The sequence below is a fragment of the Calypte anna genome, chromosome 1 (genome assembly GCF_003957555.1).
Source record: "Calypte anna isolate BGI_N300 chromosome 1, bCalAnn1_v1.p, whole genome shotgun sequence".
NCBI lineage: Eukaryota > Metazoa > Chordata > Aves > Apodiformes > Trochilidae > Calypte > Calypte anna.
This window is the reverse complement of record NC_044244.1, coordinates 194,537,872-194,556,112: the sequence shown is the minus strand read 5'-3', so window position 1 is coordinate 194,556,112 and position 18,241 is coordinate 194,537,872. Positions and strand designations below refer to the sequence as shown.

Below are 18,241 nucleotides of genomic sequence, written 5' to 3'. Positions count from 1 at the left end.
TTCCCTTATCTTTCTTCTCTCCCTTTTCCCTCTCCTGCACCTTTTCCCTCTCCTCTCCCCTCCCCTCCCCTCCCTTTTCCCTCTCCTCTCCTTTTTCCTTCTCCTCTCCCTTTCCCTTCTCCTCTCCCTTTTCCTTCTCCTCTCCTCTCCTCTCTCCCTTTTCTTTCTCCTCACCCTTTTCCCTCTCCTCTCTTTTCCCTTTTCCCTCTCCTCTCCCTTTCCCTTCTCCTCTCCCTTTTCCTTCTCCTCTCCTCTCTCCCTTTTCTTTCTCCTCACCCTTTTCCCTCTCCTCTTTTCCCTCTCCTCTCTCTTTTCCCTTTTCCCTCCCCCCTCCCTTTTCCTTCTCCTCTCCCTTTTCCTTCTCCTCTCCCTTTTCCCTCCTCTCTCCCTTTTCCCTTTCCCTTTTCCCTCTCCTTCTCCTCTCCTCACCTCACCCTTTTCCCTCTCTTCTCTCCCTTTTCCCTCTCCTCTCCTCCCTATTCCCCCCGCACCACGCGCATGCGCTCTCCCTCACCCCTCTCGCTGTGCCCGCGGCCGCCCCGGGACGCGCTGAGGCTGGGGAGGCGGTGCTGGTCCCGGTGCCGGGGGGGGGGTAACACCACCTCAGCCCAGCGCGGGGGCACCGCTTGTTCTGGTTTTGGTTTTGGTTCTGGTTCCGCTCGCTCTCCCCGGCCTGCGGAGGGGCTGCGCTACCGACCCGACTCAGAAATTGGCTCTCGGCTCCCGCTCCTCTGTGGGCGGGAGCGGGGCGGGGGCCTCCCCCCCCCTTCCCCTCCTCCGTCTCCACCGCGGGCTGAGGGGAAGCTCCGTCCGCCCCGGCGCGGCGGGGCTGAGGGAAGGCAGAGCGTCTTCTTCGGGAGAGACCTTCCTTCTCCTAACGCCTTCCGAGGAGGGGAGAGGAAGGAAGAGAAGGGGAGAAGAGGGGAGAAGGATCCCGCTGCCCTCAGCCCTGTCCGGCTGGGCTCCCCTGCCCTTTGCTCCCGTGCAGCGCAGGGTGAGTCCGGCTGCAGGTGGGGACTGAAGCAGCCTCCAAGGGGAAAGGGTGGACATTTCCCCTCTCCCGCTTTTCTTTTTCCCTTTAGGTCGGTGTCTCTGGACCAAAAGGTGAACTCCTTTCGGCCTGTGGAACTCTCGCCATGGCTGTCGGTGGTGTCGGGACCTCGCTGCTGCTGATGGGCGGCATCGTGGTGGCCGTGGGGCTGTGCCGGAGGTTCACCCGCCGCCGGCTGCGCTCCCACCACCGCCTTTACACTTTCCTCTTGGAGATGTTCAGCACCTTCCAGATCTGCGCCTGCACGAACGAGCTCTGCCTGCTGGGCAATGTGGAACCCAAGCCTCACACCGCCCTCACCTTCACCTACGGTTTCACCGTCCTGCACGGCCTGAGCCTGCCCGGCAGCACATGCAACCCCTGCGGCACCTTGCAGCCCATGTGGGGCGGTGGGGTACCCGTCAGGATGGGTGGACTGAAGATCGGAGCTCAGTTCCTGGCTGCGGTGCTGGCCAGGATCTTTATGCACTTTATCTGGAGCCTGGGGATGGCGGAGCCACATTTTGGAGCGCTCTCGCAGGGCTGCAGCAACCCCATGCAGACTACGGAGGTGCAGGCGTTCTGCATAGAACTGCTCTTTTCTGTCGTTTTCCAGCTGACCATCCTGCGAATGGAGAGAGTTAATCCCAAATATAAAGTCCACTTGATTGCTCTTCTCATCACCATGCTCGTGTATGCAGGTGAGTCTGTTCTTTTTTTTCTCTCTTCCTGCTATAAAGTTGTAATGGAAGGTTGGGGTTTTTTTTTATTATTTCTATAATCTTAAAAATGTTAAGATGCAAATATTTTAATTTTTTTAGAGTACAAAAAAATCGCATCAGGGGAAGTCTTTGGTCCTACATTTATAGATCTCATTTGCAGTGTATGTAGAGTTTGCCAGGTCAGATCCCAGGCAGGTGTGGGGCTAAGGATGAAATCAGGTATTTAAAATTATGTCGTATCTATAAGTAAATTGCATTAAGAGTTTCACAGAACGCTGTTCAAATGTCTCGCTGAAGGACTGTTTCTAATCTGACTGTCGAGCGTGAGAGATTCCATACAATGTGCTCTGATTTCCAAGTGGCATTGGGAGGGAGCACCACGGGCTGCATCAGAGGAAAACTGCTGATTGTGCAACACCAGGGTACAGGCTAGAAATATGGAAATTCTGCATTTAAATAAAGCATAATTCATACCAGTGCAGTTCACTGAGCTACCTTAAATCCTTATATCAGAAGCAGGAATGAGTTTTTTTGCAGGATCCGTGCAGAAGTGATTAAATAATACCTTAAAAAACAACAAACTAGGTGTTTGTTGTGTCATTTACAAGAGTCTTCTGTCTCTGTAATGCCCTGCAGGGCTGTGCCCCTTGTCCCTGCTGGACTGTCACCTCATGGGTGACCAGAGCTGGGTCAATGTCACCTGCACAGCCTCTCTGGAGTAGTGGGAAGGCAGAGGTGAGGGGAGTCAGCCTGAACTTCTTTATGCTGAGTGTTGATGCTCCCTCTTGACCCCAGTGGAGGGCCACAGTTATATCACTTGGGGACTGCCCTGCAGGGAGTGGGTTGTACTGGGAAGGTGAGTCTGTAGTTTGGGATACAGGGAGGTGGAAGAGAGATGGTGGTGGAACTCCTTGCTTGTGCTACAGCCCCCACCAAAGAGAGAATCATCTAGGAAATGATCAAATCCATGTATGAGAGAGCAAAATCACTTATTTGCAAACATCTGGGATGTCCTTGACATCTCATCCAAAAGGTGAAACTATTATACTATCTAATAGCATTTAGTAGAATAAAGTACAGTTGAAATTTCAGATGAATTCATGAAAAAAAACCCTTCACTCACTATGTTTAGCTGAAATTAGCTAATGCCTGGAAGATTAAAGGAAATCCATAGGGAATTTTGAGAATTAAATTAGCAATTTGAACTACTTTCTAAAATTAATTTTTAAAGGCTGAGGTGTCAGTGCATTTTAGCACGTGAAATATATTTCTGAATTGCTTAGTAAAAAATTGGCCAAAGATTATCCTCCCCCTTCTACAAGCATAGAAAGCTGGATTCCTGATTTTTAGCATTTCTCTCCTGAGTGGCAAATAGTCATATTAATGTGTGCCACATTGCCTTTCTCTTTGTTGCTTCACAGAAAGAATTAAGGCTGGTCTCATACCTTTTTCTAGCAGGAAAAGGGTTTTTACCAAGTCCCCTTCCTTGTCCTAAACTTGAAATTTTTTTCTCTATCCAGTGCAATGGATCTGCAGGTACTTACAGGAAACACCAGACCTGCAGCACCCAGGTCCTTTCCACATGCACAGCTTTTGCTGTGTTGTGTGCAGAACACCTGGATATTTCTTTTAATGTCTGTAAAAATACATCTGCATTCCTGAGAACAGATCCTGAACCTCGTTTTTTCCCCTACTTGGTGGAAAATGCAGTTCTTTTGTGTTCACTTTACTCAGGTTTGCATCTGCTGTGCACTCAGCTTTGAAAGCAAAGGTGAGAAGTGCCATCCTCTCCCCTGAAGCAGTCATGAGCCGGGTGTTAATGTGCACTCCTAAGATGTGGATTGAAGCCTCTTGAAGTAGAGGAGGGTGTAAAACCCAAGTTGAGTGTGGGAGCAGGCTGCAGCTATCCATTTCTTTCTGTGATGAAGGCACAGGCTTACTCTGTAAAGGATTTCAGTGGAGGGTTAGGTAGATAGATGTAGGACACCTCAGAGGTTCTCAGACCATCCTTGCTGACTCCCTTTGCCCACATTTCTACCCAAACCTTCTCCAGGATATCATCCTTTCTCCTGCCCTCTCCATTTTTGAGGGCTGCTGATCAGGACCCTCCTCCCACAGCTCCCTGACAGCATTCCAAGTAGCTGAGGCAACACCAAAGGACCTGGTAGGAGGCCACAACTTGTCTGGTTCACAGAAACATCTGCATCTTGTGTCCACACCTCCAGTCTGAGCAACAGTCCTTGATACACACTGTAGGAAGAGTGACTTCCAGATTCAGTGTTATGGGTGCTGGCCTGCAGCAAAAGTTAATAAAATCATAGAGTGGTTAAGGTTGGAAGGGACCTTAAAAATCAAGATCCAAGGGCAGGGACACCTCCCACGGGAGTTCTGCAGTTCTGGAGGTTTGACAGACTGAAGCCAGGCAGGTGCTTAACTTGGATGGATCATTCTGAGGAAACCTGAAATGTTTTAGAAAGAACTGGAGTGCTTCTTCAATGGGACTTTCTTCCTTACCCAGCACCAAAGGGCTGGACAACCAGCCCAAATTTAGGCAAAGCAATGCTGATTTAGACAAACAGGCAACACTCTTTTTTTTTCTACAAAAATAGCAAATAGTTTAGAATATTGTATGAATGATGGTTTTTTTTCAAGCTTTGACAGATAAAATGTTCAAGCTAGGGGTTAAGCAAAGTGCATTCAATTCACAAAACAGAATTCATGCTAATGGTTTTTCACAGCCTGATTTTAAAAACCAGCTCAAATGTGCCTTCAGAATCCAAGATTATTACAGTTTTGGATGGACCAGAAATTTTAGAAAATACAACTCCTACCTAGTATATCATATTTCATTCCAGTCATTGTCTTTTAAGAGGAGTGATTGCAGTTTTAAAAAGACTGTAAGAAACTGTAAGGAATCTCTCTTAATCCACATCAGCTTTGGTTTGGGTAGAAGGCCAGCCCATGGCTTACACCTGTCTAAATGTATTGATACACATGTAGTGCTCAAAAACTTTAAATTGTATGTAGTATAATTAGTACTCAGAAGTACTAAGGAGTACTTGAGTAACCCATGCAACTTACTGCAATAAATAACATAAGATTATACTGTAAGTATTTTCAAAATTACAGCCTTTAGTTTTTCTTCTACATTTGCATAGTTAAAAACTTTTATTTTTTACAGGTAGATTTGCATAGACCAAATTTTTATAATAGTGCATACTATACACAAAAGCTCCAATACTGCATTCACTGTTTCTTCTACTGAATAGAAGGAAAAAGAGAATATGATGTCTTTGAATAGTAAGGGAATGTTTCAGAAGCTAAGAATGCAGACCAGACACATGTTGGTACAGACTATTTTTGGATGTTTCCTTTGGGAAAAATATTTATTTAGGGGAGGAAAAAAATACACCTTTTGAGGGCTTTTTCATTTGCAGGCAATTTAAGTCGGAGTTCCATGAAATCTGCTTAGATGTTTCTGAGCCTAACATATCAAGGTAAAAAATGACAGGCATAGTTTTAATTCCAATTTCTTTCTAATTTGGTTTTGCCTTTAAAGTTAAAATCTCTTTCTCCCACATGGTGTAGAGCAGACATTAACTTCACCTTTTTATTTGTACAACAGCAGACGTTAAACTTCTTTTGCCATGACATCATTTATCTTTTCTGGTCCACAGACACAGTTGTTTAATAAATATTTTTAAGTGTGACTGTACCAGTGGCCTTGGCCCATGGCTGATAGTTTTTAGTAATGAATACTGAAGAAATACAGCAGTTACAACTCTGTCTAATGCTTAACATCCAGAAACATCAACAGCATCACAAAAGCAAACTTCTGCTCTCAGATGTGTGTTTGTGACTATAAAAGCAGAAACAGTGAAATAATAAACAGATCAAAGCAAAGTGAATGAGTGTAGAGGGCCCTCCTGGCAACAGGAGTTGTTGTTAATGTGTTTGTGCAGAGTTACAGACTGCACAGTGACTCTGAGTTGCTGTGGAGAAAAAAATACAAAATCAGAGTAAATTGAGTAGGTCTACAAAGATTAAAACCTCTCCACACTGTAACAACAGTGTGAAAGGGCAACTAAGCTGGTGAAGGGACTTAAGCACATATCCTGTGAGGAGAGGCTGAGGGAGCTGGGGGTGTTGAGGCTGGAGAAGAGGAGGCTCAGGGGAGACCTCATCACTCTCTCCAACTCCCTGAAAGGAGGTTGGAGCCAGGGGGGGGGTTGGTCTCTTTTCCCAGGCAACTCTCAGCAAGACAAGAGGCCATGGTCTTAAGTTGTGCCAGGGGAGGTTTAGGTTGGAGATTTTAGAAAGATTTTCTTTCTGGAGAGGGTGATCAGACACTGGAATGGGCTGCCCAGGGAAGGGGTGGATTCTCCATCCCTGGAGATATTTAAAAAGAGACTGGATGTGGCACTGAGTGCCATGGGCTGGGAACTGCAGCAGTAGTGGTTCAAGGGTTGGACTTGATGATCTCTGAGGTCCCTTCCAACCCAGCCAATTCTATGATTCTATGAAAGAAATAATAAGTGCACAGAAAGAGGAATACAGGAGAAGGACAGAGACCTCCCTGAAAGTTTGGGTGAATGATTGCATGCTTATAACAAATGAGGGTTACAGCACTGTGGAATTTGTACAAAGGATGAGGGCAAAGCTCATGCTAGCTTACTTGGGAAACTCAGGAATAACCTTTCATCAACTAATTAGGCACAATTATATAATATTGGATGGCAACACATTAATAGGTAAAGCAGATATGGGTAGTTGCTGACTCAGCACAGAAATACAGATAATTCTGTTGTAATGCTTTTTCTGCAGGATTGCAGTGAGAGGAACAGCACATGTCAGAATTAAGACCACTTACCTCCAAGTCTATCTGCAGTTTAATTTCAGTTTAGTCTCCACAATGTAATATGTTCAGATCAAGCTGCTTAGAGAGTGTTTAAAGAACTTCACTGATATCTGAAGTCAAAGACAAGGAAAGATGCTTGGCTTCTAAAGAAGTTTCCTTTTTCAAGACAGTGTTTGCTTTTATTTTCTTCAAACAAGGTATAGAATGATAGTGAAGCCTTTTCCCTCAGTTACTACCATATTGTAATCTTAATGTTGTATAACTTGGTAATAGTGTTCTAACAAGAAAGTGCAGAGGTGAGTGGTAACAAGAACAGTGTGTGGCAGTTTTTCCATTATCTTGCAAATGTGCAACATGTGACATGGGGATGTAATAAAAGCTCAGTATTTTTTTTACTGGTGTTTGTGTAATTTCTGTCTCTTCTAGAAGTTGATACAGACTGTTAGTAGAAAAACTTAAGAGTTTTATCAGCAGAAACATTCAACATTAGCCAAACTCATCTCCTCAAATAGTATTTGCTAGAAAGAGATAAAGGAAGTTGCAGCCTACACTTCATATTTTAAAGCATTTTATGAAACAGTTAAACTGTTTAACACATCACTGGATAACTTGTGAAGAGTTTATCTGTTAAAAATGTTTTTGCTCATTCATTTTATTGCAGGGTGTGCATGTTTGTAGCATTGTACAAATGCATTTCAGTATGAATTTAAAATAAATATTAGGAAAGATGGTTTGATTTCATATTGTTTATATTTTATTGCAGGTGGTAATCTCACAGGAGCAATATTTAACCCAGCACTGGCTTTTTCATTACATGCAAATTGTTTCTATGACAATTTCTTAAGTTATGCACTAGTATATTGGATAGCACCATCCTTGGGTAAGTTCCTAATATTTTATGTATTTGAGAAACTGTTATTTGGAAAATGGTTCAAAAACCAGGAAATAGGTGTTCTTTATTTGATAGTCTGCCTGGTTTTTGCTTTAAATAAAATGCAGGAAATAGTCAATTACAACTTATGTTTAGAAGTCATGGAGAATCACCATTTTGGTTTGGAAATGTAGGCTGTCCATATTAAACTGGTTTAATGCTTTTTGCAGAGCACCTGTAACACTCTGCTGTGAATCAAGCATCTAATACTGAGCTCTGAACATCAGTTTTATTCACAAAACAGTATTTACTGGTTTGATCAGTTTATTTTAATAAACAACCACGTTAGGTTATATAATTGTTTCATTTAGATGTTTACATTCAAAATCTAAGTATTTTGGGGATAATTTAAGCAAGAAAATGTACCTACTAAAAAACCACATCAGCCCAGTTCTAAATGGAAAAATTTAGGTTAGAGTTAACCAGTTAGTTACAAACCAACAGCTCTTTGCTCTGGAGCATGATCCCTTCAAAGCTGTTTGGGATTTTTTGCCATGGTATTAAAATCCAGCCTGTTTCAGGTATGGAGCAAATTCTCACACTGAAGAAAGTCCCAGCTGGAGATTTTAGCAGAATATTAAAAACAAGATGAGGCTCCCCAGTTAAATTAAAAAAGAGACAAATATTATTATTATTATATCTTTTTTATCTTCATAGTGTCTAAACTTCAAAGCTCCCATGCCGTGTTTTTTCCCCCCAGTGACTGTTGGAAACTATTTGTTCTTAGTTTAAGAATAATGAATACTAGTAACTATTCTTTTTTTCTAACTTAAATTATGGTTTTAGTTTGGAAGCTATGGATTTTAACTTCTAGTTATGTGCAGATGAAAATGCTCCACATTGTACTTCGTGCTGTTGGTTGTTTACAGTCAGTCCCCACAAATCTTGAGCTTTCTGCTTAGAGGGTATATAAAGCAGCACTCTGCTAATCCTGAGTTCTTTCCTCGCTGTTAATCCTATTAGTAGGTACAAGAGTGATGAAGGTGCAACAGCATGTGTAATGTACACAGGAAACATCTCAGAGGGCTCCAGTTCTAACATGTTCTGCTGGCATTGGCTCTCAGTCAAAAATGGAGTCAGAATGTTCAGTGTAACTAAAATTCACTTTAATACAATTTTGTTAAATTTGATATCCAAACAGGATGACTAACAATGATCTTTATCATAGCCCTTGCACTGTTCCAGTTAGCAGACAATGAAATATTTTAGACAGTTGGACTTGGTGATCTTAGAGGTCTTTTCCAGCCTTTATGATTCTTGGGCAAAGCTGATGAAATACCAGTGATGTTTCTCAGAATTTGTCAGCCCGCAGCTTGGACAGGAGCACCCTGTGCTGGGTTAGGAACTGGCTGGAGGGCCGGGCCCAGAGAGTGGTGCTGAACGGGGCTGCATCAAAATGGCGGCCGGTCACTAGTGGTGTCCCCCAGGGATCAGTGTTGGGCCCAGTTCTGTTCAATATCTTCATTGATGATTTAGATGAGGGGATTGAGTCCATCATCAGCAAATTCACAGATGACACTAAGCTGGGGGGAGTGTGGATCAGCTGGAAGGCAGGAGGGCTCTGCAGAGGGACCTGGACAGACTGGAGAGCTGGGCTGATCCCAATGGGATGAGGTTTAACACGGCCAAGTGCCGGGTCCTGCACTTTGGCCACAACAACCCCATGGGGAGCTCCAGGCTGGGCACAGAGTGGTTGGAGAGCAGCCAGGCAGAAAGGGACCTGGGAGTCTGGATTGACAGGAAGCTGAACATGAGCCAGCAGTGTGCCCAGGTGGCCAAGAAGGCCAATGGCATCCTGGCCTGGATCAGGAACAGCGTGGCCAGCAGGTCCAGGGAAGGGATTCTGCCCCTGTACTCAGTGCTGGTGAGGCCACACCTCGAGTCCTGTGTCCAGTTCTGGGCCCCTCAGCTCAGGAAGGAGATTGAGGTGCTGCAGCAGGTCCAAAGGAGGGCAACCAGGCTGGTTAAAGGACTCAAGCACAGACCCTATGAGGAGAGGCTGAGGGAGCTGGGGGTGTTGAGGCTGGAGAAGAGGAGGCTCAGGGGAGAGCTCATCACTCTCTGCAACTCCCTGAAAGGAGGTTGGAGCCAGGGGGGGGTTGGTCTCTTTTCCCAGGCAACTCTCAGCAAGACAAGAGGCCATGGTCTCAAGTTGTGCCAGGGGAGGTTTAGGTTGGAGATTAGAAAGAATTTCTTTCTGGAGAGGGTGATCAGACATTGGAATGGGCTGCCCAGGGAAGGGGTGGATTCTCCATGTCTGGAGCTATTTCCAAAGAGCCTGGATGTGGCACTCAGTGCCATGGGCTGGGAACTGCAGCAGTAGTGGTTCAAGGGTTGGACTTGATGATCTCTGAGGTCCCTTCCAACCCAGCCAATTCTATGATTCTATGGTTTAACTTTCTGGTAAATTAACTGATTTAAACCTGATAACTGTTTTGAGATTTTTCCAGGTTGCAGCTACTTGGGGTTTAATATTTTGGCAAGTGATCTAAAGAAACAGGAGGCATTCTGAAACATTATGTCCTCCTTATTTATCAAGATGCATCCTTTAGAACTGCTTTGCCTTCAGGTGATTTCAGCTTGAGGAAAAAAATCAGCAGATGTTAAGAAACATGGAGCCATGACTTGAGCAATTTTGAATGTGATTAGGGAGTACCATTCCATCTCTGTGACAATTCAGGAGCAGCTGGTTATTGTTAGTTAACATATAGGGAAGGCACACAGAATGCTGTCTCTTAATTCATGAGGGAAAGAAACTCCAGACAAAGCAGTTGTAAAGATGTGAGTAGTCAGGACACCTCACTTGCTGTGCAGTTTCTCTAATGTAGCCAAATATTTTGTTACAGATCTCAGGTCTGTGGATCACCTGAAGGGCTGAGTAGTCTGTTGCTAATAAAAATATCCCATTACAAGGCCAAGGAGCTTCACAGATACTCATAGACCTTATCTTATAAACCAAAAGTTGTGAAAATGTCAGCAGTCTGAGATGGGAGTATTGAGGAGGAGATATTGGAAAACCAATCTGATGAATTCAGGAGTGCAGATTTATATATCTAACAGGAAATTAATTTTTTCTGAAACTTTTCAAAAATAAGAAAGTAATAGGAGTAGAATTTTTTTGTTCCAACATTGGAACAAAGGATGAGGCATCTAGGAAAACAGCCTGGTTTGATGATAATAAAATTAATGTGAAATGAACCTCCAAGCAGAATTATAAAAGTAGATGATGAGAGAAAGGATATATTAAATTTAGTTGTAAAAATTACTTTTAGAATCCACATGTCAGCAGAAAAACTGTTTCAGACTTCCTAGAAACTGTCAGAGCCATAGCAAGAAGCTAATTTGATGTCTCACTTTCCCAGGATCAGCATCTTAGGTGGTTCAACTACTTCCCTCTTATTTGAGGAATACTTTAGTGATTTAAAAACCCTAAACTAAGTGGGGTTATGTTATGATTTGCTGTAATAACTACCACATGCATAACCATGGACTCACATACCATAAAGCTCCAAATTGCCAGTGCAAAGTGCAATATGATCTCATTTATGGGCATTGCACACACCCATGAGGAACCTGAGACCATTCAGTATGTCACAGCTACCCTGATCTAGCCATAAGCCATTTAACTGTGAACTTTAAATCATTTTTATTTGAGAGAACAAGAAAAAGATTGATTATCCCCCTTCACAGGAGGAGCAGGAAGTGGCAGTTTTCTTTTAGGATAAATTCATCTCCTGGTGGTCTATGGTCTTTCCTGAGCATAATCTTAGAAATGGCTCCACTGATGTCTTGGTGAAGGTGATAGAAATAGAAATAGAGATGTCAGGAAATGTTTGTGACTTGGGATAAGGATGCCTAAATTCTGCACCCTGAACACAGAAGCAGTAACAGTGGAACAAAGATCCTGTTGTACTGCCAGAGGAATTCATGTTGCTTGTCCAGTAATGATGGGGACTGAGCTAATGCTTCTTTTTTAGTACCAGATAGATGAGAGCTATGAATGGAAGAGTTGGTGACAAGATCCTGGATGTGAGGGCAATACAAGGGGATGCTCTTTCCTGGACAGGTGCCAGCATTCTGCTAGATTTCTAAGACAGTGTTAAAAGAATCAATGCCCACTTCTTTGGATCAGTTTTACCAGAAAGACTCTAACACTGTTCACAGAATGGTTTGGGTTGGAAGGGGCCTTAAAGATCATCAAGATCCAACCCTCTTGCATGAGCAGGGACATCTCCCACAGCCCAGGTTTCATAAGGCCTCAAAGAAGAGGCCTTCTTCCTTAGAAGACAATGTTTTTTCACCATCAGGATAGAAGTAAGTGAAACTTTCACCTTTCTGCTCACAGGAGAGGATATTCAGAGGTTTCCATCACACTTAAGCATGGAGCTTAGCAAAGAAACATGAACTGCAAGTGAATTGCTATGAGCAACATCTCAGGGACTTGGCAGCATGGAAAAGCTTCAGCAACTAGCAGAAATCCTCTGCTCCCAGATCCTGGTCCTCCTAGGGGGTTTTAACTCTGCAGACATCATCTGACAGGGCAAACCTCTTATGCAGTGAGTGCAATCCAAGAGGTTCCCAGAAAACTGTCACTAATCCAATCTAATTCAAACACTAAAGAACCAGTGAGTGGTAATCCTGCACTTAACCTGCTCACCAGCAGGGAAGAACTGGAGATGAACACGGCCCCTTGGGTTGGAATCCTCACAAGAGTTCAGGGTCCAGAGGAAGACTGGGAAAGTAAATAAATAGCAGAGCTGTTCAGACTTTGGACTTCAGAAGAAGAAAATTCTGATTATTTAGGCAATTGCTAGGTCAGTAGTCATTCTCTTGGAAGCTGCCACACATGGTACAAGTGTCCCATGTTTCCATGTCCCTGTTTTAATTTTTCAAATACTGAGAGCTCAGTAACATTGCAGGAACAACGTGTCAAGTAGTCAGACAGAGAATTTTGACAGAAAGCCTTTCCCTGCTGGCTAGACAAGAAGCTTCCCTATGAAGAAAGAAGAGGACATAAGAGACAGAACCAGTGGCAGGCAGCAAAGAAGGAATAAAAGCTTTCCACATGTATTTAGGAGCAAATCAGGAATGTCAAAGCTCAGCTGGAACCAAGACAGGTTTACAAATATACAAATCACCAAAAAAGTCCAGATCCAAGTCCACTGGTGGATGGGGGAGACACCCTAGTGATGGGTGCCATGGAAAAGGCTGAGGTACTTCTTTTTACTTTTTTTTTTCCTTTCAGTGTTCTCAAGTGTTTGCTCCTCAAACCTCTGTGTAAAACAGTAGAGTTTGTAAAAGAGGCAACAGTGAGGGCACAACAGGGCAGGAACCACAGAGAACCTGGCTAAATGTAAATGTGTTGGCTCTACTGGGATTCATCTAAAAAATCAGGCAGAGTTGACCAGGTATTGTTGTCTATTACTAATGGAAAGTTACAGCTTTTACTGTTTACAGAAAGTTACAGTTGGAAGAGCTTCCTCACAAATGTAATTGTGCTAATACTATGCTTGCTTTTAAGGAAGAGAAGACAAGAACTATGAGCTAGTTGGTCTTACATCAGTCAGTGTGAAGATGGGGGGAATATCTCCTCTTGGAATCCATTTTCATACACTTAAAAACCATTGAGGTGATGTCAGGGTTTAACACTGTCCCAGCAATTAAACCAATTAACAGATGCTCTCTATTAATTCCCCTCCCAGATAAGGAAAGGAGAGAGAATAAGGGCGAGAGACTGATGGGTTGGAAACTAAACTACACAACTTTAATGAAACAGTAATGATAAAAAGGAAAAAAAAATTACTAAATCTATACAAATAGACAGGAAAATTGATCCCAGGTTCCTCTTCCCTTTCCCCCAGTAACTCTCACATCACCACCCAGGCTGCAGGGCAGCCCTGGGAAAATCCAGGCTGGAATCCTGGAGTCAGCAGCAGTTGGGAGCTGGAGGCAGGAACACACAGATTCAGGCTGGGATGGATCAGGAGCAGAGGCAGAGGAATGGATGGGATCCTCCCAGGATGCCTAAGCAAAGAGGGACAGGGGAAGAAGGGGAAGCAGGAAGGGGTTTGACCGTGGGGATCCCTCCAATTTATCCTGAGGATGAGGTGGATGGGATGGAATCCTCTGTTTGGTCAAGTCTGGCATCTATCTCGTCCATTCCTCCCCAAAGGAGGGCTGCAGGTGGGATCTCTTTACTCCTTCTGGAGGGTAAAATGTTCCTCAGAGCTGAGCAGTGTCCCTGGTTCTGCACACCAGGCTCTGGCTGTAACTATAAACATCAAGTGTTATCAGTCCCAGCAGCAGCCACTGCCTGAGAAACTTGCTGTTCATTTCAGCAGTGCAGCTGCTTACAAGAGACTGAGCTGAAAGCAGAAGTCCAAGACAGAAAATCACCTTTATCCTGCCCCAAACCAGGGCAGGTGATCAGGAACAGTCAGCAGAGATTTATTGAGGGCAATCCATGCCTGACCAGCTGATGAAAGGAGTAGTGATGGGAATGAGGGAGGGGATGTAGTGTACCCACAGCCCTCTTGGTTCAAAGTCAAAGAAGTAGGGCTCACACAAAAAGACTGTTAAATGGGAAACTGGCCAAACCACTGACCTGAAAAATTACTGATCAATGGGTTGACCTCTGGTTGATGGCCCAGAACATGCAGAGTATTCTGGTGCCAGTATTTGTGTTGATATTTTTCAGTATATTCACCAGTGACCTGAATGTGAGTTTGTTCACAAGTTTTTTTTTTCTCTCTGCACACAATACAAGCCACATAATTTGAAGAATTAGGGGGCAGCAGAAGTGGGGACATTATTTTGTCTTCCTCTACTCAATACTTGTGAGGTGGCATCAGGAACATGTCTGGTCTGGAGTCCTCCAGTTCAAGAGGAACATGAAAAAAACTGAAGGGTCCCTTCATTAGAAGGCCACCAAGCTGGTGGCACCTGATCTGTGAGGGAACTGGACTTGTTTAGGCTGGCAAAGATGAGGTGAAAGGGTGTTTTAAGAGCTGTGAGTAGTTACTTGAAGAGTAGTAACAAGGATCAGGTTATTCTCATGGGCAGACAGTGTCACAACAGCAAATTGTGGCAGGAGAGTTCAGATTGGACTCCAGGTGAACCTTCTGCAGGGTGCAGTAACACTGACACAAGTTACCTGGAGAAGTACTACAGGCTCCATCCCTGGGAGTTTTTAGAACACTCGTGGGCAATAGTCCTGCACTGAGTGGGATGCTGGGCTGGAGACAATCCCCCTCTAGTAAGGACTTTTTGTGATCTAAGGAGCTTCCTAAAATACACGCTGTGTGTGAGGAACAGTCAAACCAGAACCCTCTTCATTTCTCTAACAGAATATACTAACTTTTTCCATGTGGAAAAAAACCCCAAAAAACCACAAGTGATCTTAATGTACTGTATTTAGGTACCTTTCTCATGAAGAGCCTACAATCTACCATTTTTCAGCTGCAGAATAAACTCCAAGCTAGAATCATAGAATCACAGAATCACAGAATTGGCTGGGTTGGAAGGGACCTCAGAGATCATCAAGTCCAACCCTTGATCCACTACTGCTGCAGTTCCCAGCCCATGGCACTCAGTGCCACATCCAGTCTCTTTTGAAATATCTCCAGACACGGAGAATCCACCCCTTCCCTGGGCAGCCCATTCCAATGCCTGATCACTCTCTGTAAAGAAATTCTTTCTAATATCCAACCTAAACCTCCCCTGGCACAACTTGAGACCATGGCCTCTTGTCTTGCTGAGAGTTGCCTGGGAAAAGAGACCAACCCCCCCCTGGCTCCAACCTCCTTTCAGGGAGTTGTAGAGAGTGATGAGGTCTCCCCTGAGCCTCCTCTTCTCCAGGCTGAACAACCCCAGCTCTCTCGGCCTCTCCTCATAGGGTCTGTGCTTGAGTCCCTTCACCAGCCCAGTTGCCCTCCTTTGGACCTGCTCCAGCATCTCAAGCTCCTTCCTGAACTGAGGGGCCCAGAACTGGACACAGGACTCGAGGTGTGGCCTCACCAGGGCTGAGTATAGGGGCAGAATCACTTCCTTGGACCTGCTGGCCACGCTGTTCCTGATACAGGCCAGGATGCCATTGGCTTTCTTGGCCACCTGGGCACTGCTGGCTCATGTTCAGCTTCCTGGCAATCCAGACTCCCAGGTCCCTTTCTGCCTGGCTGCTCTCCAACCACTCTGTGCCCAGCCTGGAGCTCCCCATGGGGTTGTTGTGGCCAAAGTGCAGGACCCAGCACTTGGCCGTGTTAAACCTCATCCCATTGGGATCATCCCAACTCTCCAGTCTGTCCAGGTCCTTCTGCAGAGCCCTCCTGCCTTCCAGTTGATCGACACTTCCCCCCAGCTTAGTGTCGTCTGCTGTGAGTGATGATGGACTCAATCCCCTCATCTAAATCATCAATGAAGATATTGAACAGAACCAAGCCCAACACTGATCCCTGGGGGACACCACTAGTGACCGGCTGCCAACTGGATGATCTTAAACCCAACAAAACAAACAGCTCAGGATCCTATTCCCCCACTTGCAGCACCCAAACTCAATGCAGTTACAAAAATAAAGCATTGCTGGCAGTCCCACCTCATGCTGCTGACTGAGGAGCAGGGGTTCAGCTGCTGGTTCAGGGATTTTTGCATCCAGCTACAAAGCAAGGAGGTCCCTACAGCAACAGGAATGTTGGGATTCACTTGGTCAAACTGCTCTGCTGTTGGGCTTGGCTTACACCAAACAGAATGAAAACATTAAATATCCAAAGAAAACCAGGATTGTTAACTCATAAGAATCACTTGCATGATCTGTTGAAGCATTCTTTGTGAAAAAGATTGTGTTTGTGAAAAAAGTAATGACAAAGGTTGTACTGTATGGTCTTGAAGGTCTCTTCCAACCAAAGACATCCTGTGATTCTGTGATCTTTCAACAGAAAATTCCAGTTTTCTGCAATCCCTGCTGTATTGCATGTTAGACACTCAGATACTTCAATGTGATGTTTATTTTCACTACCAGAGCTGTGTCCTTCTCAAAGACTGTTGAAATGAAAAGTCCTTTCTCCAATTCCTTTTTTTCAGGCACAATACTTGTGGCTTTTATATGGGATGCAATCCTTCCTCGAATATCCTGAGACCACCCATCCTGAACTCTAGCACTACTACATCACAGAATATTCCCACCCTCTGCAGACAGGAAGCTTTCAGAAAACTCTGGACATTGACTTCCAAGTCACCTTTCAGTTGTATTTTTCAGATTTCATGTTTGAAATATCAGACTCACCACTTTGTATTCAAATCCTTCTTTTGTAATAGCCCACTGGGATTTCGTGCCAACATTTTCAGTTAAGACACATGAATGTGAAGGACTGTTAAAAACACTGAAACTTTTGTCACTTTAGCCATAAGTGCCATTTCCTGACCTTTCTTACAGCAGCATCTCAAACTAATTTTAGAGAAACACCCAATCCTCTCAAGGTTTGACTTTATTGGATTTCTTCCCATACAAGGCACCTGCAAAAAAAAAAAAAAAGCTGAAGATTTCATTCTTGTCAGTCACCTCATCATATTCCTACTCACAGTAAATGTTTCTCAGAGAAGAAGAAAAGGCCACACTACTCCCTACAAAAGCCTCTAATCTAGAGGTTCCCTACACCAAAAGTAAAAAGTCTGTAGGACCAAGATTGTTTTAATAATAGCCAAGTGCAGGTAAGTAACCCCTTGCTTCCTTTCAGGAAGGCTGTGCCACATCCTGTCCCTCTTACTCTGCTGAATGTTTATCTTGGTTGGAAAGAGTGGTAGTAAAATACCATAAAATTCTGTTGATGCAGACATAAAGGGGCATTTTAGGCAAAAAAACCCCAAACAACCTACTTCATCTGAGATTACTACTACCTCTTCATATAATCAAGTAATACAGTGTATATAGGGATGAACTGTATGGAACCTGACTTGTCCTCAATGTGATGTAACTCTTATCAGATTCTTTGCTTCAGATAAGTGAATTTGCAAAATAAGTGAATAAATAAAAGGGCTAAAACCACAGGACAGTGACCTACCCAAACTGGCACAGCCTTTACAGCCTCAGCTGAGGGGGACAGCACCAACAGGTAACATCCTCTGAAGTCCTGTTTCTAGAGTGAGGTTTCATCTTCTGGATTTTTATTTATGCCTAAATGTATTTATCAAATTTAAGACTGAATTCAGTTTTTCACTTCATAGTTAACAGCTTTGAAAGAGGAGATGGTTCACAAGGTCCCTCATTACCCAAGCCACCTTGCAGACCATTTTCTAAGAGGGAGAGAATGAGACACTTTGGGTATTTTTTCACAGTAAAATTATGAATCAAATCTTAAACAGCCACTTCTGCCACTTTGAAAGACTTTGGGGAGTAAAGATTTTCACCTGATTTTGTACTTGTTGCAATAAAAGCTTCTCCTTTTAATTTTTCATGCTATATTTAAGATTATACCGCAGAGTTAAATCAGCTGTTCAGACACACTTTTCATAGGGGAGAATCTTAATCCATGACCCTGTAATTCACTCATTAAAATAAAATTTTTAGAAAAAACAGCTTGGTAATGTACTGAAGAGAAGAACAACTGCTTTGTCTTGCAGCAGCACTTGGATACTTGTGTGTAGCCCTACTAAAGGAAACTGATCTTCAGTAAAACTCTTCATGGCAAGGACCATGCATCCCCACCCTG

At 43.9% G+C, this 18,241-nt stretch overlaps 1 protein-coding gene across 1 annotated transcript; it reads left to right on the top strand.

Annotated features, from left to right (window-relative positions):
- The first annotated feature begins 558 nt into the window (after nt 1–558).
- AQP11 (aquaporin 11) lies at nt 559–18,241 on the top strand. Its single transcript, XM_008495201.2, has 4 exons — nt 559–994; nt 1,083–1,731; nt 7,374–7,490; nt 16,617–18,241. Exons 2-4 carry the CDS (start codon nt 1,137–1,139, stop codon nt 16,667–16,669), a joined length of 765 nt encoding a protein of 254 aa, XP_008493423.1. The 5' UTR covers nt 559–994; nt 1,083–1,136; the 3' UTR covers nt 16,670–18,241.

Coding starts and splice junctions, on each gene's coding strand:
- AQP11 (XM_008495201.2), top strand. CDS start 1,137: ATGGCTGTCGGTGGTGTCGGGACCTCGCTGCTGCTGATGGGCGGCATC. Junction 1,732..7,373: donor CACCATGCTCGTGTATGCAG/GTGAGTCTGTTC, acceptor ATTTTATTGCAG/GTGGTAATCTCACAGGAGCA. Junction 7,491..16,616: donor TTGGATAGCACCATCCTTGG/GTAAGTTCCTAA, acceptor CCTTTTTTTCAG/GCACAATACTTGTGGCTTTT.